This window comes from Salvelinus alpinus, chromosome 13 (assembly GCF_045679555.1).
Source record: "Salvelinus alpinus chromosome 13, SLU_Salpinus.1, whole genome shotgun sequence".
NCBI classification, from domain to species: Eukaryota; Metazoa; Chordata; class Actinopteri; order Salmoniformes; family Salmonidae; genus Salvelinus; species Salvelinus alpinus.
In genome coordinates this window covers 30,126,516-30,154,155 of record NC_092098.1, presented here as the reverse complement: position 1 = coordinate 30,154,155, position 27,640 = coordinate 30,126,516, and the positions used below count along the sequence as shown (strand labels likewise).

General features: G+C 42.4%; 1 protein-coding gene across 3 annotated transcripts in view; it reads left to right on the top strand.

Moving 5' to 3' along the window:
- The window catches only part of ap2b1 (adaptor related protein complex 2 subunit beta 1), an 87,455-nt gene extending 63,179 nt beyond the window's left edge, over nt 1-24,276 (top strand). For all 3 annotated transcript variants that reach the window (XM_071340028.1, XM_071340029.1, XM_071340027.1), the window contains 4 exons: nt 9,286-9,370; nt 9,562-9,648; nt 16,230-16,384; nt 22,222-24,276. In XM_071340028.1, the coding sequence (XP_071196129.1) occupies nt 9,286-9,370; nt 9,562-9,648; nt 16,230-16,384; nt 22,222-22,296 (402 nt within the window). In that variant the 3' untranslated portion in view covers nt 22,297-24,276. The remainder of the gene's footprint in view (nt 1-9,285; nt 9,371-9,561; nt 9,649-16,229; nt 16,385-22,221) is intronic.
- Nucleotides 24,277-27,640: the final 3,364 nt, after the last annotated feature.

Below are 27,640 nucleotides of genomic sequence, written 5' to 3'. Positions count from 1 at the left end.
CCTTCCAACAGGACAACAACCCTAAGCACACAGCCAAGACAACGCAGGAGTTGCTTCGCGACAAGTCTCTGAATGTCCTTGAGTGGCCCAGCCAGAGCCTGGACTTGAACCCGATCGAACATCTCTGGAGAGACCTGAAAATAGCTGTGCAGCGATGCTCCCCGTCCAATCTGACAGAGCTTGGGAGGATCTGCAGAGAAGAATGGGATAAACTCCCCAAGTACAGGTGTGCCAAGCTTGTAGCGTCATACCCAAGAAGACTCGAGGCTGTAATCGCTGCCAAAGGTGCTTCAACAAAGTACTGAGTAAAGGGTCTGAGGGTCTGTTTATTTTGTAATACATTTGCAAACATTTCTAAAGACCTGTTCTGCTTTGTCATTATGAGGTATTGTGTGTAGATTTGAGGATTGTTTTTTAATCAATTTTAGAATAAGTCTGTAACATAACAAAATGTGGCAAAAGTCAAGGGGTCTGAATACTTCCCGACTGCACTGTATGTACCTAGGGCTGTGGCGGCCATAACATTTTGTCAGCTGGTAACTGTCATGCAAATAACTGCCGGTCTCACTGTAATTTACCGTTAATTAACTCACGTTTAGCATCTCCAGGCTTCCACGCATAGCCTACAAGCCAATGATGCGGACCTTTGGAATATCTACATTATTTAAAAAGTAATAAATCCATGTAATATAGCCTACACCATCGCAATAAAGCCATTATTTATTTTAAGCAGGTCTAAAGAAGCGTTATGATATGAAGAAAATGTAGTCTATTTCAGAAGAACAGAATAGCATATTCTGAGTCGTCCTTATGTTTGGCCCTGATATGGTAATGCTATATGGCTGTGGGCTACACTAGTTCATTTAGCAGACAAGATTTGATTATAATTCCTGTGGCATTATTTTATAGTGAGAAGAATACAGTTGAACATAGCTGAATAAAATAGAAAGGATATTTTCCCCAAACGATTTCTGAGGGAGTGCGGCACATGAGGCTATTCTGTGTTAGTGGTTAACAAAGTGATCATTTGAAACTGGCCTTCCTATATGCATCATTTATTAATGCAACTTTAGTTGTAATACAAACCTTAAGCTATATGTTTTGATTTCACATACATTCTAAAGCTGCATGATGCGACTCTAATGATGATTTGAAAAAAGTATAATGAAAGTGCTCTGTTTGTTGCGCAGGTTGCACACACTTTATCAGTCTCTCATTCACAATTTGACAAGCACTTGATAGCATTCTCACCCATCAAACTATTCTCAATGTAATCTTTACATAAAGCCTACTAATATACTGTACCTTCTGGTTACATAAAGCATTCTAGGCATGAGCAACCTACCTGTTCAAAAGATATCATAATTAGTCAGTCTTACCTGAATGCTTGGCTTCTCATGATAAAAGAGATAAATTAGAAAGAGGAAGGCTTGTGCAAAAGTTGATCCAAAATATTTTTTATTGTTGGACGTTTTCACTGCAGGGCCTTATTCAAAAAGATTTCATTACAAAAGATACCACGTGGTGTTGAGTATAAGGCATATAGCTAGGCAGTCCATGATCTTTGGGCTTTCTCTCACCTTTATAATGTTCCTGTTGACACAGTAATCAAAGCTAGTCAGGTTTAGGGATGGGCATGAGTACTCGAGCAAACGGCAAAGTTCGATCTTTAACCAGAGATCACATTTTTTTCAAATACTGTAAAACTATTTGGTGGAATGTGTTTTGTGATTGCCCGAACAGGCAAGTTAAATTTTGTCTTGAAGACGACGTTAATTGGCTTTGACTCCTATTTGGTGGAATGTGTTTTGTGATTGCCCGAACAGGCAAGTTAAATTTTGTCTTGAAGACGACGTTAATTGGCTTTGACTCCAGTGTTCCATTTGTACATGTGCATTTGCGGGGCACAACAAAAAAGAAACCAAGCCAAGCATCACACCGTTCTTCTCCCTAAATTCCCTTTCCCCTCAGTGTCTCATTCACTCAATTGTGTTCCGACTGCTCCCTCCACACACGCGTGCTGAGTGCGCACACAAGCTCCCATTAGGCCTACAGAAATAAAATGCCTATTAAAACTTATCAAACCGATGGGATACACAAGCTACATTCCTTGCCAAATTGACAGTTTTATCACAAATTCAAAATGGACTGGTTGATTGAAGTAGGAAAATATGTTCCACCAAAACGAGCTGCAGTTTTGTAATAAATGCGTCCCGTCTATTTCCGCTTAAGCTACAATATATATACCAAAGTATGTGGACACCCCTTTAAATTAATGGATCCGGCTATTTCAGCCGCACCTGTTGCTGACAGGTGTATACAATTGAGCACACAGCCATGCAATCTCCATAAACAAACATTGGCAGTAGAATGAGCTCAGTGACTTTCAACGTGGCACCGTAATAGGATGCCACCATTCCAACAAGTCAGTTCGTCAAATATCTTCCCTGCTAGAGCTGCCCCGGTCAACTGTAAGTGCTGTTGTTGTGAAGTGGAAACGTCTAGGAGCAACAACGGCTCAGTGTGGTAGTGGTAGGCCACACAAGCTCACAGAGCGGGACCGCCGAGTGCTGAAGTGCGTAGCACGTAAAAAGCGTCTGTCCTCAGTTGCAACACTCACTATTGAGTTCCAAACTGCCTCTGGAAGCAACATCAGCACAAGAACTGCTCGTCGGGGGCTTCATGAAATGGGTTTCCATGGCCAAGCAGCCGCACATAACCCTAAGATCACCATGTGCAATGCCAAGCGTCGGCTGGAGTGGTGTACAGTTTTCCACCATTGGACTCTGGAGCCGTGGTAACGCGTTCTCTAGAGTGATGAATCACGCTTCACTATCTGTCAGTCCAATGGACAAATCTGGGTTTGGCGGATGCCAGGAGAACGCTACCTGCCCAAATGCATAGTGCCAACTGTAAAGTTTGGTGGAGGAGGCATAATGGTCTGGGGCTGTTTTTCATGGTTCGGGCTAGGCCCCTTAGTTCCAGTGAAGGGAAATCTTAACGCTACAGCATACAATAACATTCCAGAAAATTCTGTGCATCCAACTTTATGGCAACAGTTTGGGGAAGGCCCTTTCCTGTTTCAGCATGACAATGCCCCTGTGCACAAAGCAAGGTCCATACAGAAATGGTTTGTTGAGATCGGTGTGGAAGAACTTGACTGGCCTGCACAAAGCCCTGACCTCAACTCTATCAAACATCTTTGGGATGAATTGGAACACCAACTTCGAGCCAGTCCTAATCGCCCAACATCAGTGCCTGACCTCATTAATGCTCTTGTGGCTGAATGGAAGCAAGTCCCTGCAGCAATGTTCCAACATCTAGTGGAAAGCCTTCCCAGAAGAGTGGAGGCTGATATAGCAGCAAAGGGGGGACCAACTCCATATTAATGGCCGTGATTTTGGAATGAGATGTTCCACGAGCAGGTGTCCACATACTTTTGGTCATGTAGTGTACTTTGCAAATTGCTAGTGCCATTTAGAATTGCTTAGCCTAGGCTATAACCCTAAACATAGACAGGTTCCACGCTGCAAATATGCAAAAACATTAGTTTGATAAAGACAGAGCATATTTCATCAGAATTACTAAGCCTAGGCCTACTCACCAAACAAACTTTGTGGCTGTATTTCATCACCATGCAGTGTTCAATGTGGAATTATTAATTAATTTAGAAAATTCCAAAGAACATGCAGAATAAACTAAATTGAACATCTGTATATCAAAAATAAGACATATTTTGGTTTGTAACCCTGAAAAATATGTCTTACAACTTGCCAAATTGAGCCCTGTTTCAAATTAACACTGAGAATAACTGTTCCAGGCACGAGATGCGCATCACTGGCAACCTTTTTTCTTTTTGAAAAATATTGTTATATTACATCATGTTTCTTTTTACTATAACATAGGTGTGTCTTGACTGTGATAAGGGCTCGGGAAATAAGAGCTTCTTGTCTGCTAAATAAGCAAAACAAGGCTATGCCATTGCACAGCCGTAGGTCACTGGTTCGAATCCCCAAGCCGGCAAGGTGGAAAAATCTGTCTTTCTGCCCATGAGCAAGGCGGTTAACCCTCAACAACAACTGCTCCCCGGGCGCCGATGACGTGGACGTTGATTAAGGCAGCCCCCTCACACCTCTCTGATTTAGAGGGGTTGGGTTAAATGTAGAAGACACATTTCGGTTGAATGTATTCACTTGTGCAACTGACTAGTCAGGTTAAGCACCTTACTTTTTGCCCAAGGCTTGTTTAAAGAATAAACTCCAGCACACAGGTATTCTTGAATACTCCACAAACAATACCAGTGTGCCCTGAGTTTCTTCTTTAAATATACACGGAACAAAAATATAAACGCAACATGTAAAGTGTTGGTCCCATGTTTCATGAGCTGAAATAAAAGATCCCATAAATGTTCCATACCCACAAATTTGTTCACATCCCCTGTTAGTGAGCATTTCTCCTTTGCCAAGATAATCCATCCACCTGACAGGTGTGGCATATCAAGAAGCTGATTAAACGGCCCTGATCATTACACAGGTGCCCCTTGTGCTGGGGACACTAAAAGGCCACTCTAAAATGTGCAGTTTTGTCACACAACACAATGCCACGGATGTCTCAAGTTTTGAGCAAGTATGCAATTGGTCACCAAAGCTGTTGCCAGAGAATTGAATGTTCATTTCTCTACCATAAGCCGCCTCCAACGTCATTTTTGAGAATTTGGCAGTACTTCCAACCGGGCTCACAACCGCAGACCACGTGTATGGCGGCGTGTGGGCGAGCGGTTTGCTGAGTGCCCCATCGTGGGGGTTATGGTATGGGCAGGCATAAGCTACGGACAACGAACACAATTGCATTTTATCAATGGCAATTTGAATGCACAGAAATACTGTGATAAGATGCTGAGTCCCATTGTGAGGCCCATTGCTTTTAAGGTATCCCTGACCAAAATATGCATATCTGTAATCTCAGTCATTTGAAATCCATAGATTTTTTTTCAATTAACTGATTTCCTCATGAACTGTAACTCAGTAAAATCTTTGAAATTGTTGCATGTTGCATTTATATTTTTGTTCAGTATAGTTAACATAGAGATGAACTGGAGGATTCAGCCTTCAGCCCACACATGGCCACTGAGGCGAGGGCAGTAAAGTGGTTCGAGGCCAATGTGTTGGATCTAATGCGCTCCCCCACCACAGGACTGCAACTAGCTGGAAAATGGACTCCTGCCTTCAGTGCCCCCGCACAAACTGTTAATAAACTGTACTCACAAACATATACTGGAGAGACATATTATATACTTCACATTAATGTATCTTGCAAGGTTGTTATTTAAGCTCACAATTGTATGGAAGTATTATAACTCTCTAGGGGTCACAGGAACATAATCCCACGGTGTGAATGTCATAAGACAGGCTGATCTCTCTCTCTCTCACCAAGTTCACCCCCACAGACCGTCTTTGCCCAACAAGTCAACCAACCTTCATATATCATGAGTAAACCTTTCAGGAATCAGGGGAGGTACTGATGTTTCTGCTCTTACGAGATAGCTGACCGAGTGTTCACTATAAACAAAAGGAAGCAGTCACACTTGAAGGAAAAGTTTGAACTCTGACCCCTCAGAAGACACGACCAAGGTCATGTTGTGTGTCTAACAATGGTTTCCTTGGTTTAATATCCCATGATGTTGGGTGGGAAAACACCCAACTCCCTCTCACAAGAACTTTCGTAACACACAGACAAACAATAAAGTATTGACTTTATCCCTATTCTTAAATACGTTTTAAGCTATGACATAAACTCAGCAAAAAAAGAAACGTCCTCTCACTGTCAATTGCGTTTATTTTCCGCAAACTTAACATGTTTAAATATTTGTATGAACATAACAAGATTCAACAACTGAGACATAAACGGAACAATTTCCACAGACATGTGACTAACAGAAATTGAATAATGTGTCCCTGAACAAAGGGGGGGGGGGGGGTCAAAATCAAAAGTAAGTCAGTATCTGGTGTGGCCACCAGCTGCATTAAGTATTGCAGTGCATCTCCTCCTCACGGACTGCACCAGATTTGCCAGTTCTTGCTGTGAGATGTTACCCCACTCTTCCACCAAGGCATCTGCAAGTTCCCGGACATTCCTGGGCGGAATGGCCCTAACCCTCATCTCTAATCCAACAGGTCCCAGACGTGCTCAATGGGATTGAGATCCGGGCTCTTTGCTGGCCATGGCAGAACACTGACATTCCTGTCTTGCAGGAAATCACGCACAGAACGAGCAGTATGGCTGGTGGCATTGTCATGCTGGAGGGTCATGTCAGGATGAGCCTGCAGGAAGGGTACCACATGAGGGAGGAGGATGTCTTCCCTGTAACGCACAGCATTGAGATTGTCTGCAATGACAACAAGCTCAGTCCGATGATGCTGTGACACACCGCCCCAGACCATGACGGACCCTCCACCTCCAAATCGATCCCGCTCCAGAATGCAGGGCTCGGTGTAACTCTCATTCCTTCAACGATAAACGCAAATCCTACCATCATCCCTGGTGAGACAAAACCGTGACTCGTCAGTGAAGAGCACTTTTTGCCAGTCCTGTCTGGTCCAGCGACGGTGGGTTTGTGCCCATAGGCGACGTTGTTGCCGGTGATGTCTGGTGAGGACCTGCCTTACAACAGGCCTACAAGCCCTCAGTCCAGCCTCTCTCAGCCTATTGCGGACAGTCTGAGCACTGATGGAGGGATTGTGCGTTCCTGGTGTAACTCAGGCAGTTGTTGTTGCCATCCTGTACCTGTCCCGCAGGTGTGATGTTCGGATGTACTGATCCTGTGCGGGTGTTGTTACACATGGTCTGCCACTGCGAGGACGATCAGCTGTCTGTCCTGTCTCCCTGTAGCAGTGTCTTAGGTGTCTCACAGTACAGACATTGCAATTTATTGCCCTGGCCACATCTGCAGTTCTCATGCCTCCTTGCAGCATGCCTAAGGCACGTTCACGCACATGAGCAGGGACCCTGGGCGTCTTTCTTTTGGTGTTTTTCAGAGTCAGTAGAAAGGCCTATTTAGTGTCCTAATTTTCATAACTGTGACCTTAATTGCCTACCGTCTGTAAGCTGTTAGTGTCTTAACGACCATTCCACAGGTGCATGTTCATTATTTGTTTTTGGTTCATTGAACAAGCATGGGAAACAGTGTTTAAACCCTTTACAATGAAGATCTGTGAAGTTATTTGGATTTTCTGAAAGACAGGTTCCTGAAAAGGGGACGTTTTTTTGTTGTTGCTGAGTTTATTACATTAATATATTGGTAATACATTTGTGTACTTTTGTATTGCCATTCTGTAATTGTAATATTGTCACAATACATGTTAATACATATGACACCAACTCAGTGGCCGTGTGGTTAGTCTCTGCCCTGAGATTGTAAGGTTGTGAGTTCCATCCCTGGCCGAGTCATACCAAAGACTGATAAAATGGAACCTGATGAGTCCCTGCTTGGCACTCAGCATTAAGGAGAGCATTAAGGAGAGCGATTGGGGGTAAGGCCCTGCAATAAACTAGCGTCCTGTCCAGGGGGTGTACTTGTACATCAAGCTGCCTCACGCTAACGGCTCGTGCAAGGCTACTTACATATTACATTTATGGTATCATTGTGTTCTAGAATATAAGACACACACTTTGGCAACAATTGCATATGTATAATAAGGGTGTGATAGCCTTTTAGAAAAAATGTCTCATTTTCTAGTCACTCCCCATGATCTCTGAGGCCATTGTAACACCCACCCTAATAAAAACTGCTCCTTGGCAGTTGGAAAGGCAGTTTAAAACTCAGCCAAAAGACAGACAGGAGAATGGGAAAAGACCGGTCAAAAAAGAAGACAGACTAAAAACAGAGGAGGATCTGTTCGGGCGGGACCGTGTCTTGCAGGAGGGAGAGAAGAATGTAGGCATGGCAAAGACTTGACAGTCTTAGACTGAAACAGAACTTTAGGAAATGTCCTCTGAAAAATGGACAGACCTGTTACACTTTGCTTGATCACTTTCATACCGTGTGCTGCGATACAAAGCTGACTGCACCAATAGACTGTACCGAAGAGAGAGACCCCGACCATTGATTAAGTAAATATATTACAGCATTCTCTGTATTACCTCCTTGACTATTCGGTATTGCAAAATTATCATCTTAATTGATCAATCATAATCTTTGTTTCTTTTCATTGTGTTTTTTAACGTAATAATACATCCTATCTTCATAAAAAAGTATCGTTTTCTCTTGCTTTGACAAATGCTGACTAATACAATTAAATACCTTACATATCCTTTTAAGATTGTTGATATGTGATCAGAGTTTAAAGTGAATTGTTCTCTTTGAATAAAAACAATTACTGGTGCCCTCAACAACGTTATTCATTTAAAATATTAGGCAAATTAATTAAGTCACTAATTATCAACACCTATTAGACCACTAAAGTTCCTACAGAACTAAGGCACGTCACTGGAATAGCTTTCTGTTAATCCGGTCTCAAAAATTGAATACGTAGCGCTTTTAAAGCTCTGTAAATTATTTGGTAATATGCCTAAGAGCATGTAAGCCTATAGAATGGCAAATATGACAGCTACTCAGCTATCCTGGAATGCAGCCCATCCATGAGCAGACTTTATTAGTTCCAGTCAGCTCATTCTCACTATTTAGTGGCTCAGAGAGAGATGGAGCCGGAAAATATTCAGTCCAAAGAACCCTAGTGGACAGGGCTCTCCAGCTGAGACAGCCATTTTGTGTGTGTGTGTCCTCGGTGCCTGGCAGTGCGCAACTTGGACACAGTGTTCCTGTCATTTACGGTGATGCCGGCTGGGGTCTGGTCTCCTGCTAATGTCTTCATGAACAGAGTAGGGACAGGACTACCAGCCGATGCCGAAGGGTCACTCTCCATGAGGCCAGCCATGATAATCAAGTTCAGAGAGAGCTCAGAGTGCCCATGAGGGCTGTACTCCGTTAGTCGAAGAGTCCAACAGCCCAGACACTTGATCAGCTTCAAGCCTTCGCCACCCACTCTCACAAATAGAAACGTCTCCAGTCTTACTTCTGTCTAGACATGACACACTGCATGAAATTTCAACCGCACTTTTTCTTATTTAGAGCAATTCTATATTTACAGTTGTCTGTCTTAGCTGTGTCTCATATGTTTGAGGACTTCCATTCCATTATGTCCAAATCAGCCACCTCTATTGCACATGGCACTACGCCACTGACTGATGTCATATTAACGTTGGGTTGACGTTGTCTTTCGTCCACAGGTGGCTGTGAAGAACAACATTGACGTTTTCTACTTCAGCGGGCTTATCCCACTCAACATCTTCTTCGTGGAGGATGGCAAAATGGGTACGTGTGTCTGGAAGCAAGTCACAAACACTCAATATCCAGGTCATTACCATAACAGTAGACTCATTATCACCAAAGAGTTTATTTTAGACCAACTCGAGGACCCTTGGTATAAAATATACTTTTCAGAGGAAGTAGCTCCCTGCTCAGTTCTGGTGTCACTCTTCTTTTGTTCCCCTCATCTGCATCAGAGCGACAGGTGTTCTTGGCCACCTGGAAAGACATCCCCAATGAGAACGAGCTGCAGTACCAGATTAAGGAGTGCCACTTAAATGCAGGTAGGTCTCCTTACATCTATGGACGAAAGCTATAGAGTACCAGTCAAAAGTTTGGACGCACCTACTCATTCAAGGGTTTTTCTTTATTTTTTACTATTTTCTACATTGTAGAATAAGAGTGAAGACATCAAAACTATGAAATAACACATGGAATCGTGTAGTAACCAAAAAAGTGTTAAACAAATCAAAATATATTTAATATTTTAGATTCTTCAAAGTAGCAACCCTTTGCCTTGATGACAGCTTTGCACATTCTTGGCATTCTCTCAACCAGCTTCACCTAGAATGCTTTTCCAACAGTCTTGAAGGAGTTCCCACATATGCTGACCACTTGTTGGCTGCTTTTCCTTCACTCTGCTGTCCAACTCATCCCAAACCATCTCAATTGGGTTGAGGTCGGGTGATTGTGGAGGTCATCTGATGCAGCACTCCATCACTCTCCTTCTTGGTAAAATACCCCTTACACAGTCTTTGAGGTGTGTTTTGGGTCATTGTCCTGTTGAAAAACAAATGATAGTCCCACTAAGCCCAAACCAGATGGGACGGCGTATCGCTGCAGAATGCTGTGGTAGCCATTCTGGTTAAGTGTGCCTTGAATTCTAAATAAATCACCAAAATATCACCAGCAAAGCACCCCCACACCATCACACCTCCTCCTCCATGCTTCACGGTGGGAACCACACATGCTGAGATCATACGTTCACCTACTCTGCGTCTCACAAAGGCACGGTGGTTGGAACCAAAAATCTCACATTTGGACTTCACCATTCTAATGTCCATTGCTCGTGTTTCTAAAAAAATAACATATCTCTAACAATGATATGTACTCTAAGGGCTGTCACTATTTTAATCTCTGGGTTTTCCTTCGTCCACTACTCCATGGTATGAAAACAGTGATACAGGTCTGGAATAAAAATGTGTACTGTGTGCTCAATGTCTATCATCAGAGCTGTTCACGCTGTGCTGTTGAATTTGAACCTTGGTGGCTATTCTTGTCTCGAGCGTGATTCAGTCTTAAAGCACTTTGTGAGGACATAAGGGTTGATCCACAACGCCGCTACTATTTATGGGTGACACACACACACACCGTAGTCATCTACACAAATTTAAAAAAGGCCTTTGAGGTTGTGAGTCTCATTGACAATCTAGCTGCCTGTATTCCTCTTCTGTCTTTTTTATGTCAGAGGAGCTTTGTTAGGGGATATTGAAACTGGAGCTTAATGTGGGGTTTTGAACTGCTGTGAGTACAAGTGAAGGATGTTGTCACCTCATGTTGGTGTTGTTTCCTATCGATTGAGTGCTGGTGATTCAGTGGAAGGAGACCTCATTTGATGAGGGGAGAGCATGCAAAGACGGATTAAATGCATGAAGAGCTCTCTATGCATCCGTCTACAGTTGAAGTCAGAAGTTTACATACACCATAGCCAAATACATTTAAACTCCGTTTTTCCCAGTGGGTCAGAAGTTTACATACACTCAATTAGTATTTGGTAGCATTGCCTTTAAAATGTTTAACTTGACTCAAACATTTTGGGTAGCCTTCCATAAGCCACCCACAATAAGTTGGGTGAATTTTGGCCCATTCCTCCTGACAGAGCAGGTGTAACTGAGTCAGGTTTGTAGGCCTCCTTGCTCGCACACGCTTTTTCAGTTCTGCCCACAAATTTTCTATGGGATTGAGGTCAGAGCTTTGTGATGGCCACTCCAATACCTTGACTTTGTTGTCCTTAAGCCATTTTGCCACAACTTTGGAAGTATGCTTGGGGTCATTGTCCATTTAGAAGACCCATTTGCGACCAAGCTTTAACTTCCTGACTTGTCTTGAGATGTTGCTTCAATATATCCACATAATTTTCCTGCCTCATGATGCCATCTATTTTGTGAAGTGCACCAGTCCCTCCTGCAGCAAAGCACCCCCACAACATGATGCTGCCACCCCCGTGGTTCTTCGGCTTGCAAGCCTCCCCCTTTTTCCTCCAAACATAACGATGATCATTTTGGCCAAATAGTTCTATTTTTGTTTCATCAGACCAGAGAACATTTCTCCAAAAAATACGATCTTTGTCCCCATATGCAGTTACAAACCGTAGTCTGGCTTTTTTATGGCGGTTTTGGAGCAGTGGCTTCTTCCTTGCTGAGCGGCCTTTCAGGTTATGACGATATAGGACTCGTTTTACTGTGGATATAGATACTTTTGTACCTGTTTCCTCCAGCATCTTTACAAGGTCCTTTGCTGTTGTTCTTGGATTGATTTGCACTTTTCGCACCAAAGTACGTTCGGTATGACGGCTGCGTGGTCCCATGGTGTTTATACTTGCGTACTATTGTTTGTACAGATGAACGTGGTACCTTCAGGCGTTTGGAAATTGCTCCCAAGGATGAACCAGCCTTGTGGAGGTCTCTACAATTTTTTTTCTGAGGTCTTGGCTGTTTTCTTTTGATTTTCCCATGATGTCAAGCAAAGAGGCACTGAGTTTGAAGGTAGGCCTTGAAATACATCCACAGGTACACCTTCAATTGACTCAAATGATGTTAATTAGACTATCAGAAGCTTCTAAAGCCATTACATAATTTTCTGGAATTTCCCAAGCTGTTTAAAGGCACAGTCAACTTAGTGTATGTAAACTTCTGACCCACTGGAATTGTGATACAGTGAATTACAAGAAATTTGTGGAGTGGTTGAAAAACGAGTTTTAATGACTCCAACCTAAGTGTATGTAAACTTCCGACTTCAACTCTATCTGTCAAAAGTTCAATGTATTTCAATTTTTGATGCACTTAACAAATGATGGACAAATGACAGATGGTCGTCTGCATTATCTATCAACATATGAGCCCCGTAGAAAAACCCTTTCCCCATTACATGCTTAGTCATTTTTTAACAGATATGAAATCTCTGTGTGCTTGTGTTCGGTGACTTAGTGGTGTTTTGGCCTGTTGTCTTCACAGAGCTCAAGTCTGAATCACAATTACTACTATCCTCTCCTTTCACTGATCTAACATGTTGAGCCAACTACAGGACAGAGAGGGCAGTTATTGTTTTGGGAAGGTAGTATCTGGAGGGGAGTAGCTTTAGTTATTGTTTAGTCCACATGCAATGTCTGATTTACCAAAATGGACAGGTGACCTTAGAAACCATCAAACCACAAAATCAAATAATTTCCTAATTTGTGTTCACTACACTGAAGCCAGTTGATTAAACACAGAGCTGAGGGCATTGGTTTAAAAGAGATGCTACTGGTTTACTGGAGAATCAGATAACATGACTTGGGGTTTTAAGTGGTAGCATTCATTGGTGGAATTGGCCTTTTCCTCTAACCCTCTTGCTGTGTTGCAGTAATCACAACATCACCGCCTTAGGTTCCAGGGTTACACACCTGCCTACAATTTATTTGTCGATATCGTTCCACGCACACCTACAGGAACACATGTGCACACACATACAGATTCATACACACACTCTCTCAAACACACAAATGCACACACTCTCATTCTCTCCATATTTCAGCATTTCCATTCCAATAATGCCTGATCCTCCTACACCACTCTGGGGTCACAAAGTATTGACCCTCTCCAGCCCCAGGTTACAAGGACAGCTCTGCTCATGCATTCCCTCACCTTGGCTGTGATAAGCAGCTTTGGAGTGTGGAAATTAATGGAATGATTGGAGGCTCTTTTCATGTTCATTGTCACTGGCACTCTGTGAGCTAAATACAGTGTGAGAGGGAGCTGTGTTCTATAAGCTTCTTTAGAGAAATGCGTTTTCTGGGAAATGGGTTGTTGGTTTGATTAGTTATTTGTACTTCCATTTCCAAACCTAGTAAATTGTTCTATTGTAAATTCAGACTGAAACGGTGAGTTTTTCTCATCTTCATATTAAGATAATGGTAGAGCAGTGGTATTCAAACTTTTTCAGCAGGGACCCCATTTTTTTCCCCAACATCCCAAATCTAATGAGACAACCTTAAAGTGTACATTTAGATTTTTACATCAAATAATCTTCAATTCATTACATTCTTCTCTTTTATCAAAATTAAGAGAAACAATGATTACATTTCCTCAATAAAATAGATTTTTGAATTGATCTTTCTTAAAAAGTACAAAGTACAAACAAAAGTGTGTATATTGTCCCAGTGAAATAGAGTGACCAGTGAAATATACCTGCTGGAGCGTGTGCTATGGGTGGGTGCTGCTATGGTGACCAGTGAGCTGAGATAAGGCGGGGCTTTACCTAGCAAAGATTTGTAGATGACCTGGAGCCAGTGGGTTTGGCGACGACTATGAAGCAAGGGCCAGCCAACGAGAGCGTACAGGTCGCAGTGGTGGGTAGTATATGGGGCTTTGGTGACAAACCGGATGGCACTGTGACAGACTGCATCCAATTTGTTGAGTAGAGTGTTGGAGGCTATTTTGTAAATGACATCACCGAAGTCGAGGATCAGTAGGATGGTCAGTTTTACGAGGGTATGTTTGGCAGCATGAGTGAAGGATGCTTTGTTGCGAAATAGGAAGCCGATTCTAAATTACATTTTGGATTGGAGATGTTTAATTTGAGTCTGGAAGGAGAGTTTACAGTCTAACCAGACACCTAGGTATTTGTAGTTGTCCACGTATTCTAAGTCAGAACCGTCCAGAGTAGTGATGCTGGATGGGCGGGCAGGTGCGGGCAGCGATTGGTTGAAGAGCATGCATTTAGTTTTACTTGCATTTAAGAGCAGTTGGAGGCCACAGAAGGAGAGTTCTATGACATTGAAGCTGGTGGTGTAGTATTATTGTATGCTAATGGTATGACTGGTATAGCAAATACGAAACATTTGTTACCAAGTTGGCAATGTACTAGCTAGCTAATGAGGGTAATCTCTCATCACTTTAAATGGTCTTGAATCATGCTTTTGATTTTAGTGTATATCACATTTGCCCAGTAATCAGTGTTTGTCTCTCTTCTTCATTTGAAGACATAGCATGTCAATGTGATAGTGGTTGGATGGTTTCAACGGCTGTTATTAGAATACAACAGACATCCTTTCTGCCCTTAAAAAGACTATTCGACAATTCATTTTTTGCCTTGAAAATGACAAGCCACTGACCACTTAAGTTCCCACTCACATTCAAACAAAGTGGGGTAACAAAAAACAGTCACCTGCCATCTATGACTGACAAGTGTTGCTCCAAGGTAAATGGTTAGAGCGTGGAAGCCTTGCCCACTAGAAGTCTCCCTGCAGACTATAACCTAATAAAGACACTTCGTACAGGAAGCTGTTCCACTGCGCTGTAGGAGAGATCAACTTCTCTTTTCCACTGTCACTAGTCCTGCCTCTTTCTTTTTTTTAACCCTTTTTCTCCTTCTCTCCATCCACCGCCTGCCTCTCAGGACTCCTTTCAAGGCTCTTCGCCTCACCTCTCCACTCCCTCTTTCCCTGAAGGAGACTTCACACAAGCTCTTTAATGATAACCCACACCATGCCCTGTTGCCCCCAGACAACAGAGTGACTAGGGGGTGAGAGTGGTGGCACTGACCAGTGCTCAGGACAGGACCTACAATGGGACATGGGCCTCAGGGTCAGCGGTTATGGTAGTGGTAGTTAGTCCTTTGACCTATGATTTTAAGCCCCTTAGACCTAGTGTGTAGTGCCATCCCCACATCTAGATGTGAGATCTGGCAGTTGTAGTAGCTACTCCCTGTCCTGACAGTCCACAATAAGAGTGCAGCATACGCACTGTTAGAAGTTATCCTAGCTCTGTTCCTTCCTTAAAGTTCTACTTAGATCATGACACTTTCTTTTTCCTCACGTAGGAGCACAAAGGAGGGACTTAGCTCCTGCAGTTGTTTTGTGAAGCTAATGTAGATGTATTAGCTGAGCTGCTCCCTGCTGCCAGTAGTTAGCCAGGCTCACAGAGAAACCATTAGAGTTGCCTTAAGGGTAAAGATTGACTGGGACAGGGGAATAGGCAGCTGATGTAGGTCATGGAAATGTAATGATATATCAGGCAACGTGTGTAGTCTAATATGAGTCAAGAGCAGCTAACAGGATATGATAAAGCTATTATTATTATTCAGAATTTTGTCTTACATTAAATTTTCATCTCCATCTTGTTGTATCGAGTCCCTCAGTCCTAGTTTTTAGATGAAGCTGCAAACCAATAATGGAAACTCTTCCTAATCCGTAGACTAGAGAATGAAGCGTCCCGAAAATGAAGCTGCTATTGTACAATACCTCAGTCAATAGATAACTCCTCTCTCAGTTCTGTATGTCTAAATGAGTACGGTAAGTACAAAGAATGAATTTGAACTGCTGAACCGCAATACACCAGAGAATGCACTTATCCAATGTGCACTTAACAGTAGTCAACCTTAGGCAAAGCTCAGCCCAAGGCCTTTATTCTATGTAGCGCTGATTTCCACCTAGTTGCAAAATTCCATTATATATATTTTTTTTACATTTTCAATTTAAAGATTCCCCCTCAGCTTATTCCCTCATGATTCCAGAAATCCTTTAACCAGGATTCCCCCCCAAAATGTTTTTACATTTCGATCCCTACTTCAACTATATTCCTGACTCGTATGTAATGTGGCCTTGCAGACACGGTGTCGGGGAAGCTGCAGAACGACAACATCTACACCATCGCCAAGAGGAACGTGGAGGGCCAGGATATGCTCTACCAGTCCTTCAAGCTCACCAACGGCATCTGGATCCTGGCTGAGCTCCGCATCCAACCCGGCAACCCCAACTACACAGTAAGACACCCACCGAACCTCAACCCTCCTAATTCAGAACTCACACATATGTATAACGTTTTTGTCGGTAAAGGTCTGAAGTGCCAAGCAGAAGGCGTAGCAGAACACTCATATTTCCTGGCAAGGAGGGCTGGCTTTCATACATCCAATAAAACCATACTCATTGGTGGATGATATTCCATTTGTTGACTGTATTAATATTTCCACCCTTCCCTCACTAGAGTATGAGGGAAATAAACACATTTTTGTGTTTTTTCCCTCCAGCTGAACACACCCCAAAGGCCCTAGACAGCAGCTTCTCTACACTCTCTTATAATAAAGTGCATGTTACATCCAGGAGGTAGTACAGTGGTACCTAGAGATGGTTTATGGAAGTAATGAAAGTTATCGATCTTCTTTGTTTAACACACACCCAGCCATATCCTGTTCCCTCATCATGTGTTTGAAGGAGCCTGTTCATCATCGAGGGCTCATTGGGAATGACCTGTCATCTGACAGAGTAATGGCAGGCCATGAACAAGGTCAAAAGCCCCATGTAGCAATGCTAATAGCTCCTAAAGGCAGGCTTGGTCAGGTGCATCAAGTCAGTTTGTCTAGTGAGTCCATACTCATAGACAGGTCCTTAATTGATTCATTTCTTAGCCATTCAAGGCCAAACATGCATACATCCTGATGAATGTATTCAGGTGAGGTCTATCCAAAACATTATATTTTATATTGCGATTTCTTTTACTTTCTTGAGAAATGTCTTGACTCCAGTTTCCTATTATTTCTTTCAAGTGCTTTCTTTTCCCTAAGTTATAGTCCTGTACTTTTTCTTTGGTGTCACCTCAGCGGAGTCTCTGACAACTTACTTACTTACTGACTTTATTGTTCCCATGGGGAACTTTTGTTGCAGTGTCATTCAAAGTACACATTCAAAGTGGCGATTAAATACAAAACAAAATTGACACTACAACTTTCATAAGTTACGTACCAAGAAATAAGAAATAAAACATATATATATATATTTTTTTAAAGACTAGCCTGCTGGTTTTACGGAGTCGATGGGAACATTCGCCTGAGCTATTTAGGAGGGATATCACACCTGGCACAAATTATTGTCTAGTTCTATTTTTCCTGCCGAGGGGTGCCCTATACCTGCGCCCAGAGGGGAGTAGCTCAAAGTCCAGGTACAGGGGGTGGCTTGGGTCTAAAATTATTTTGTGGGCCTTGCGGAGGGCCCTGACCTTAAAGATCTCATCCAGGCTTGTCTGTTTGACTCCAAGTACCTTGCTTGCTGTGGTGATAATCCTTCTCAGCATATTTCTCTGGCTGACAGTGGCAATGCCAAACCAACAAACAATACAAAAAGTTTAAATACTCTCAATAAAAGATTTGTAAAACAGAGTCAATATAGTACAGTCTACATTAAAAGATCCCAACTTTTTGAGAAAGTACAGTCTCTGTTTTCTCTTTTTGTAGATCAGATCTGTACATTTACTCCACTGAAGCTTATTGTCCAAAAGGACACCCAGATATTTATATTCCTCTGCAATTTCTATATTCTGACCTCTGAGCAGAGGTAGGTGTTGTACGCTTCCTGAAGTCTATGCACATCTCTTTGGTCTTGTTGGTATTGAGGACCAAGTGTGATTCCTCACACCACTCTACAAAGTCATCTAGGACCGGGCCATGGTGTTCCTCGTCATCATGCAACAGGCTGATCAAGGCAGTGTCATCAGCGAACTTAACGAGGTGTCTGTCAGTATGGGAACTAGTACAACTATTAGTGTACAAGATGTACAGAAGTGGGGACAAAACACATCCCTGAGGAGAGCCTGTGTTGGTATTGCCTGTGTTGGTATAGTGTAAGAATGGCATCATCAACTCCTCTGCTAGGCTGATAGGCAAACTGAAATGGGTCGAGGAGCTTCTGGGTGACACTGAGAATATGACTTTTCACAATTTTCTCAAGGCATTTCATTACTAAGGATGTCAAGGCGACAGGGCGGTAGTCATTGAGCTCAGAAGGATTAGATGCTTTAGGAATTGGTATAATTATAGATTTTTTCCACAATACTGGAACGTGTTGCTGGTTGAGTGAGGATTGGAAAATGTCTGTAAAAACACCAGCCAGTTGTTCAGCACAGTGCTTTAACACATGTCCACTTATTTTGTCTGAGCCTGGGCTTTTGTATGTGTTACATCCCCTGAACAACTTTAGAACATCAGACTGTTGTACAACAACTCTCTCAAACATTTGTAATGATGCTTCCATTTGTTTTACCTCCGACACAACGTTGTCTGATTCAAATCTTGAGAAGAAAACATTCAGTTCATTAGCCATGTTCTGGCCCTCATATCTCCCAAGGTCAGCACTGGTTTTTCCCTGCCTGTGTGGGGGGCACTAGCCATGGATTTAATCCCTTGCCAGGCCACCCTTGCGTTTCCTGAGGAGAGGGTCCTCTTCACCCTTTGCTTGTATGCCTCCTTGTCCACCAGTATCTGTCTTTTGATCTCACGTTGTACATCTCTTAAAGCCTGTCTATCACCCCCAGCATAAACTGCCTTCTTCCTATCAAGTAGTGATTTTAGATGTTTTGATACCCAAGGCTTGTTGTTAGGGAAGATTTTACAGGTCTTAGTAGGCACAACTGACTCAACACAGAAGTTTACATAGTCTGAAATAACATCTGTGTGTTCATCAAGATCAGAGCTGCTGTCCTCAAATACCTCCCACATTGTACAGTCAAAACACCCCTGGAGACAAGTGATACTGTTGTCATTCCAGATCTGGACAGTTTGAACTGTGGGTTTCTCCCTCTCCAGCAGCCGACAGTAGGTTGGCCTGAGGTAGACCACATTGTGGTCTGATGTCCCCAGGGGAGGTCTGGTGGTGGCAGAGAACGCCTTTGGTATTGTCCCATAGCACATATCAAGAGTCCTATTTTTCCTAGTGTGACATTTCACATACTGATGGTATGTGCGCAAGACTTTGTGCAAGGTACAGTTGTTAAAATCCCCTAAAATATATTTGGGTGCGTCGGGGGAGATGGATTCCAGTTTCTGTGACAGATTATAAATAATCTCTGACGCCTTTGTTATATTAGCTTTAGGTTGAATGTACACAACGGTATCAAACAATTGGGGGAACTCACGGGGCAGATAGTAAGGTCGCAGTGACACAGAAAGCAGTTCAATGTCGGGGGTACAGAGTCTCTCTCTTACCAGGATCGATTTACACCACTGGTCCCTGACAAGCAGGCAGACGCCCCGCCGTGAAGTTTCCCTGTGACTGTCAGATCACGGTCCGCTCTGACCAGAGTGAAGCCGGCCGGCTCCACTTCTCTGTCCAGGACTCTGTCATCCAGCCAAGTCTCAGTAAATGCCAGCAAACAGGCCTCCCGATATTCGTGTTTGAAGCACAGATTCGCTGACAACTCACCCGCTTTCCCCCTCAGTGACCTGGCATTAATCAGAAAGGTGGTGGGTAAGGGAAGTTTGTTCTTAAATTTTTTAAGTCTTTGTCTGATTCCCCCGCGTTTTCCACATTTGCATTTGGGTTTGTAATCCACTCGCAGACAATCAGGTATTAGATGGGCCACTGGGATATCCAACTCGTTTGTATTTGAGTTGCATTGTAGTAAGAACTCCCTGCTGTATTGGATTCCACTGCCAGCAGCGTTTTCATAATTTAGTCCGTTCATAGCGGGTATGTACACGATCAACAAGATCAGTCCAACACCCCACCACTGTAAATCCATGGTTGGCAGATTGTTTGTAAGCTAAGTGTACAAATTAAAAACATAAAATAACACCACACCAAACGTCACACACACTGCAGGTTGCAACAGAGCCGCGCCCCATTAACCAAATGTTAATGGGGCGCCTTGATCTCTTCTCTCTTTAACAGGTCTCTATGGCTCATAGTGTCAAGTTAGAGGTTGTTGTCAGGGAAGATCTGTGAGCTCAGTGGTCAAGCTGAAGGCTCTTTAGAAAACAAACAGTGTAGCAGAACACTCATATTTCTTGGCAATAAGGAGGGCTGGCTTTCATACATCCAATAAAACCATACTCATTGGTGGATGATATTCCATTTGCTGACTGTATTAATTGTAAATGAACACAGCGATAGCCTTCTGTCCTCGCCAGATCAACTGTCTATCAGTATTTTCTTATTGTTATTCTTTAAGTAAACCACCTGTCAAAAGGTGTCACAACACCTAAAATTTGATTATTTGTGTTATGCATTAGCAACAATTCTCGTGTTCATGTGAAGCTCCAGGCAAAAAAATGTCAGCATCAGTAAACCATGGAGGATTCCCAGCTCTCTGACCGTCTCTATGGTAGTGCTTACCCACTGGTACTCTCCACAGTGGAACTTCAGTGCTGCTGTGTTCTGCCTGCCACACTCTCTCTGACTGCCTGGCTGGGTGACTACATTAATCTCCAGATTAGTGCCTCCTCACCCTGATTGTTTTACAGGCAGCTATTCAGGCACTGGCTGCTCCCTGGCTTGATTACCTGTGATGTGTGTCTCCTCGAGGAAAAGCCTGTTTGGCCTGGCTGGCCATGCTGTCAGTCTCCAGCTAATTGATTAATAATGGGAATTCAACCCAGGGTCCCCTCAGAGCAGTCATGCTGCTGCAGCCTGTGGATAACAGTGGGATAGGGTAGATTAGTTAGACTCTAGAAAGAGACAGTTCCTGGGGAAACTTCATTTGCAAGCAAATAAATCTTGCTTGTGACCAACTGGTTTGAAAGCCGGCTCTGCTATGGGTCAAAAGACTGTTAGCCCGTCAAAGCAGTTGAGAACAAACACTGCTTTGTTGACATCAGGGCAGTGGAAGACTGATAATAGAAAGTGAGCTATTGTGATGGCCATGGCTACGTTTATTACCCCCATACATAGATAATACACTGGGGTTAATTCATTAACAGTTCATATCAACCTTTCTGTGTTTCTGAGGACAAGTGTAGGGCTTTGTGTTCCAGTCTATACACACCATCATATACATAGATATTTATATTCCGGACTCTGACATTGCTTGTTCTGATATTTCTTAATTCCTTTCTTTTTATTTTGGGGGATTTGTGTGTATTGTTAGTTACTACTACACTGTTGGCGCTATAAACATAAGCATTTTGCTGCACCTGCAAAATATGTGTACGCAACCAATAACATTTGATTTTATTAGGTACATAAAGTACAACAATTTTATTGTTGCTAAGCCACTGAAAGAATGCACCTAGCAAAGGCTTAGCACAGAGGCCGAACGGTTTTTCGAAATGGTCAAGGGCTGCTTTTGTGTGGACAATTTATTGACTCCTCTCAGACAAATACCTTTGGGACAGCATCAAGGCCTGTCATGGAACAGTGACAACATATGGACCAGGCCATAATAACAGGAGAATGTCTGACTACGTACTAGTATTTATTCATGTTGTAGAGTTTGTAAAGAGGAAGTATGGATAGAAAGTGAGACTTAAAAAAAAAAAAATACATCTGTGGAATCCAATAATCAGGAAACGTGAGTAGGGGTGGTAAGATTTTTCAATTAGTCTGACTTAATTAGGCCACTGTCAATAGAAACTGATTAATGCAGATGTTAAATCTGGTCGAAGGAAAATGCATTAACTGATTTAATATACTTTGTAGGCATACTCAATAACACTATTATATATTATTGTAATATATCATTTTGTTTACATGAAGTGTCCCGAATGAAAAGAGTTGCAAAGCAATTAAAGTATTGTGCAGTGGATAAGGTGAAGTGTTCAGAGTTATTGAGCTGAAAGGTAACCTACAGTATAGTTGTACATCAATCTATATATTTGCATGTCCTCTCTTCCAGCTGTCCTTGAAGTGCCGGGCTCCTGAGGTGACCCAGTATGTCTACCAGGTGTACGACTCAGTCCTGAAGAACTGAACTCTCTCTCCGTCCACTCACTCACCACCCTCCACTCCACACCTCTCTTCAAGAACAAACAGCAGCTGTTAGTGTTCTAGTCATGCATTATTCCTCTCCACCATCCTTACCTCCATGGGAGAATGTGACATCCCCAGTCCATCCTTAATTAAATGTCTTAATGTCGTAAAATGTGGTTGATGGTGAAGCTCTCCAAAAAATAAGAAACCTTTCATATTCACTAAGCCATCGCCCCACCTCTTTGTACTGTATTTCCAATATTGAAAAGTGTAATATCATATATGTTTTTGTGTCTATTCTTTTTAATGCTTTATATTCTTCCGTGGTACTTTTCCTACTTGCCCAACCATACTCGATTGAGTGCCATCTACCAGGCCTTGCTGGAGCCGAAGTTGCAAGTTGAACCAGTTGCTAAGTCTCTATGATGCATCAAGTACCATTCTGAGCCAATATGGAGTGGTGAGAGCAGAGCCAGGGAACATGAAATAGATTTTAATGCATTAGTGGATTTCATTCTTTTCTCGTTTTAGTAACCACTATGATAAACCGCTATTTATGGTAGCTATTATTATGTTTGCTCCCGTCTGCCATTCCTTTTTTACTGGTGCTTGCAGGCAGCTGATCATTTCATGCTTCTCATCCCTTTTCTGATTGCTCGACCTGCCACAACAATCAAACACCGCTATAGAGTTCCAATAATCCACGTCCCTTTGCTGGTTTTGTGCTGCAGTATTAATGAATATGCCAATAGTGAGTGTGGAATGAGTTGTCCATTCTGTATTGCTGTTCTCATGTTACATTGATTCCAATGAGATAGTATGTATTATTCTTTAATTGTAAGATTGTTATTGATATTCCATGTGCAGCTGTTCATCTAAACAGAACTAAACCCCAAACCCAAAGCCAGGGTCAATATGAGTTGATATTTTGCTTTGTTAGGGAACAACCCCATACTGTCATCAATGACATGCCTAGTGTATGTGTTTGTGTTATTATGCTGTTAAAACCACCTCCCTGGCATTGCTTTATCCTGAACATGGAGGATATGTAGTGCTTGCAGCCCACCTAAAGGACCAGGGTCACCCCTATATGATTATACTGTGCAGTGACCTGGTATAGTTTGTAGACATGAAGTTCTGTACAACTAATGAAAGATTATTATATTACTACCAGAATAAGTGTGCTTGAAATCCATAACAGAAACACAGTGGCACTATATTCCAGTTATGTACCAAGTCCTCATATGTGGAAAGTGATCTAAATACATTTTATTTATAAATGTATACAAACTGATGTGATTTTAATATGCCATATCTCTATGACCATTGTTGTTATACCTCTGCTAGTTGAGCTCAAACATTTTAATCATTTTATTTAAGCCAATGTAAAAAGCAGTCTCAAGGGTACCAATTGTGTTTGTGACTTTAGCTTCTTAATTGTAATGTTACCATACATGCTGATGTGCCTGTGAACCTGCAATAGCAGCAGTGTCCAATGCTCCCAAGAAATCTTAGCAGTCTGTTTCCCTCACTCAAAACGACACTTAGCTACATAGGAAGGTCTGATCTTTGGCCACAGTTTGATTGTATGTGTCCCCAGCAAGATGTTGGGTAACACTTTTTTTGGATAGTCTGTAGAGCATCTAGATGGACTATCAGTAACATTTTAACTATCTACCAACCCTAGCTCTGACCCTAAACTTAACCCTGACCCTAACACTTATTCTAAACCGAACCGTAACCTGGTAGTATGACCAGATGTTATTATAAAGGTGTATTTGGTTCTGGGTTTCCCACCCAGAACTATGTGTGAGAAAAATGTACTTACTCATAAGCCCAGCAACCAGGAATAGGCCTACAGAACAGCTGTAGTAAGAAATAATGTGACAACTGAAATGACTATTTCTCAAGCTAGCCTGTTGATCCTGCATCACTCCTCATCCCCAACTCTTATTTCAATAAAATGTCTGTTATAAACTTATGCAGTGCCTGATGTTTCACTGTCATTGGTTCACAATCCATAATCAGCCCAAAGGTAATATGACCAGCATGAGGCACAGCCAAATGCAGGGCCGGCATTATGGGCGGCCCCTAGGGGGCATGGCCGCCCTACCGTACCTCCTTGCCTGTCCAAATAAAATATTGATAATTTATTTGACAGAGACGTGCGCCAACAGAAAGACTTATCAATCTCTGATAAAGTATCTGAGAGAGTGAAACAGTGCCCCTCTATCTCCATACTTGTAGTCCATGTATCTCCATACTTGTAGTCCATGTATCTCCATACTTGTAGTCCATGTATCTCCATACTTGTAGTCCATGTATCTGATGCTGTCTGGAAAAAATAAATATAGCATGTCATACTTTTTCTGGCCAGACAGAAAGTGCGTTCGGGAAAGTAGTCAGACCCCTTCACTTTTTCCACATTTTGTTACGTTACAGCCTTATTCTAAAATGGATTCAATTGTTTTTTCCCCTCATAAATCTACACACAATACCCCATAATGACAAAGCAAAAAAAATAAATATGACATTTACATCAGTATTCAGACCCTTTACTCAGTACCTTGTTGAAGCACCTTTGGCAGCGATTACACCCTTGAGTCTTCTTGGGTATGACGCTACAAGTTTGGCACACCTGTATTTGGGGAGTTTCTCCCATTCTCTGCAGATCCTCTCAAGCTCTGTCAGGTTGGATGGGAAGTGTCACTGCACAGCTATTTTTAGGTCTCTCCAGAGATGTTCGATCGGGTTCAAGTCCGTGCTCTGGCTGGGCCACTCAAAGATATTCAGAGACTTGTCCCGAAGCCACTCATGCATGGTCTTGGCTGTGTGCTTAGAGTCGTTGTCCCGTTGGAAGGTGAACCTTTGCCCCAATCTGAGGTCCTGAGCGCTCTGGAGCAGGTTTTCATCAAGGATCTCTCTGTACTTTGCTCTGTTCATCTTTCCCTCGATCCTGACTAGTCTCCCAGTCCCTGCCACTGAAAAACTTCCCCACAGTATGATGCTGCCGCCAACATGCTTCATCGTAGGGATGGTGCCAGGTTTCCTCCAGACGTGACTCTTGGCATTCAGGCCAAAGAGTTCAATCTTGGTTTCATCAGACTAGAGAATCTTGTTTCTCATGGTCTGAGAGTCCTTAGGTGCCTATTGGGAAACTCCAAGCGGGCTGTCATGTGCCTTTTACTGGGGAGTGGCTTCCGTCTGGCCACTCTACCATAAAGGCCTGATTGGTGGAGTGCTGCAGAGATGGTTGTCCTTCTGGAAGGTTCTCCCATCTCCACAGAGGAACTCTGGAGCTCTGTCAGAGTGACCATCGGGTTCTTGATCACCTCCCTGACCAAGGCCCTTCTCCCTCGATTGCTCAGTTTGGCCTAGCGGCCAGCTCTAGGAAGAGTCTTGGTGGGTCCAAACTTCTTTCATTTAAGAATGATGGAGGCCACTGTGTTCTTGGGGATCTTCAATGCTGCAGAAATGTTTTGGTACCCTTCCCCCAATCTTTGCCTCAACACAATCCTGTCTCGGAGCTCTACAGCCAATTCCTTCGACCTCATGGCTTGGTTTTTGCTCTGACATGCACTGTCAACTGTGGGACCTTACATAGACAGGTATGTGCCCAATCAATTGACTTTATCACAGGTGGACTTCAATCAAGTTGTAGAAACATCTCAAGGATGATCAATGGAAACAGGATGCTCAATTTCAAGTATCATAGCAAAGGGTTTCAATACTTGTGTAAATAAGGTATTTCTGTTTTTTTTAAATTATACATTTGCAAAAATGTCTAAACCTGGTTTTGCTTTGTCATTATGGGGTATTGTGTGTAGATTGATGAAGAAAATGTTTTATTGAATCAATTTTAGAATAAGGCTAACGTAATAAAATGTGTAAAAAGGGAAGGGGTCTGATTACTTTCCGAATGCACTGTAGGCTGAGTTCCATATGCTAATTTCTTTAGCCGCCAATGGATCACGGTGTCCATATGGCAGAAGCTGGTGCTCTTGCATTAGTTGAATTTTAACTTTCAGATTTTTATAATATAATTTAATATAATTAATAATTATGATTAACCACATAACAATAATTTTGAGAAACTAAAACATTATTATTGAAATTAAACTGTTCCATGAAAATGTGCATATAAAAAATAATCATAAAGGGCACACAGATAGGTAGAAATGGTAGGATAAATTGTAAACTTCCCCAAACTCACAAACTGCTTATGGTCTTTATTATAACACCCATTAGCAAAAAAAAACGGGCCCACCTATAGAAATCAAATGCCCCTCCAACTGATACGTTCTTGCGCCGACCCTGGGATGCTACTGATGTTTCAGGTGCTCTTTTTTCCTTTGGTGGGTAGGCATTTTAACACTGACAATGTCAGTCTGAATCAGCTTTTCTTTTTTTTTGTAACAGTTGAATGTCTGGGAGAAAAGCAAGCACAATGGAAGTTACACAGTCTAAAGACCAGCAATGTCGGTGTTGGAAAAAAGTGTTTCACACTGATGTGGGGGATGGGGAAGAAATCTAGTTTGCAATTAGCAGGGCTATATATAGGCCTATAAAATATGGCTCTGGTAATTAGTTGCTCTAATTCTCTTAAAAATATACAATAGAACTTAGTGACATTCCTATGCAGTGTCAATGTGTATATTGTTGTGAACTCATTGAAAAAAAAAGTCTAAAGCCAAAAACATCCGTCATTTCAAGGCCAAACTGTATCACAGAACAAGATCCGACAATGGTATATGTTTGCAAGGTGTGAGGTTGGTGATTTCACATTAACTGCCTGGCTAAATCACATGGCGTGCATAGTAAATGATTGTGAGAGGTGACGTGGACTAGACAGGTATGTGGCACGAGGTTACTTAGCAACAGGGGCAAAATATACTGTTGCTAAGAAACAGCCTCCTTACTGCCCATCGGGTGCAGTGTACACATGTTGCTCAAGCATTCGAGTTAATGCTTTAGATTAAATCGCTTGCGCGCACAAAAACCTGTTAATTTCAGATGGAAGATCATGCATGTACTTCTGATGTAAGAGCCCCAGGCATTGTGTAGAAACCACATGGATCTGATTAGTGTTATTTTTAATAGTCTTTAAAAAGGCAAAGCATGTGTGCGTAAACTGCGCGTAAAATATTGCCGCGCGTACAGTGTCCCCAAATACCCTCAAAACTCCAATAGTGTTCCAATTGACAATTTTAACAAGAGATAGGGCTATCACTCAAATTTCAGATACCTTTCTCTGACAAGTCTCTGGCAACCCGTTTCATTCTGGTGCGGAACGTACCTTTCCCTAAAATGATAGGTTGTTCACTATATTTTGTCTGTCGTTTGTT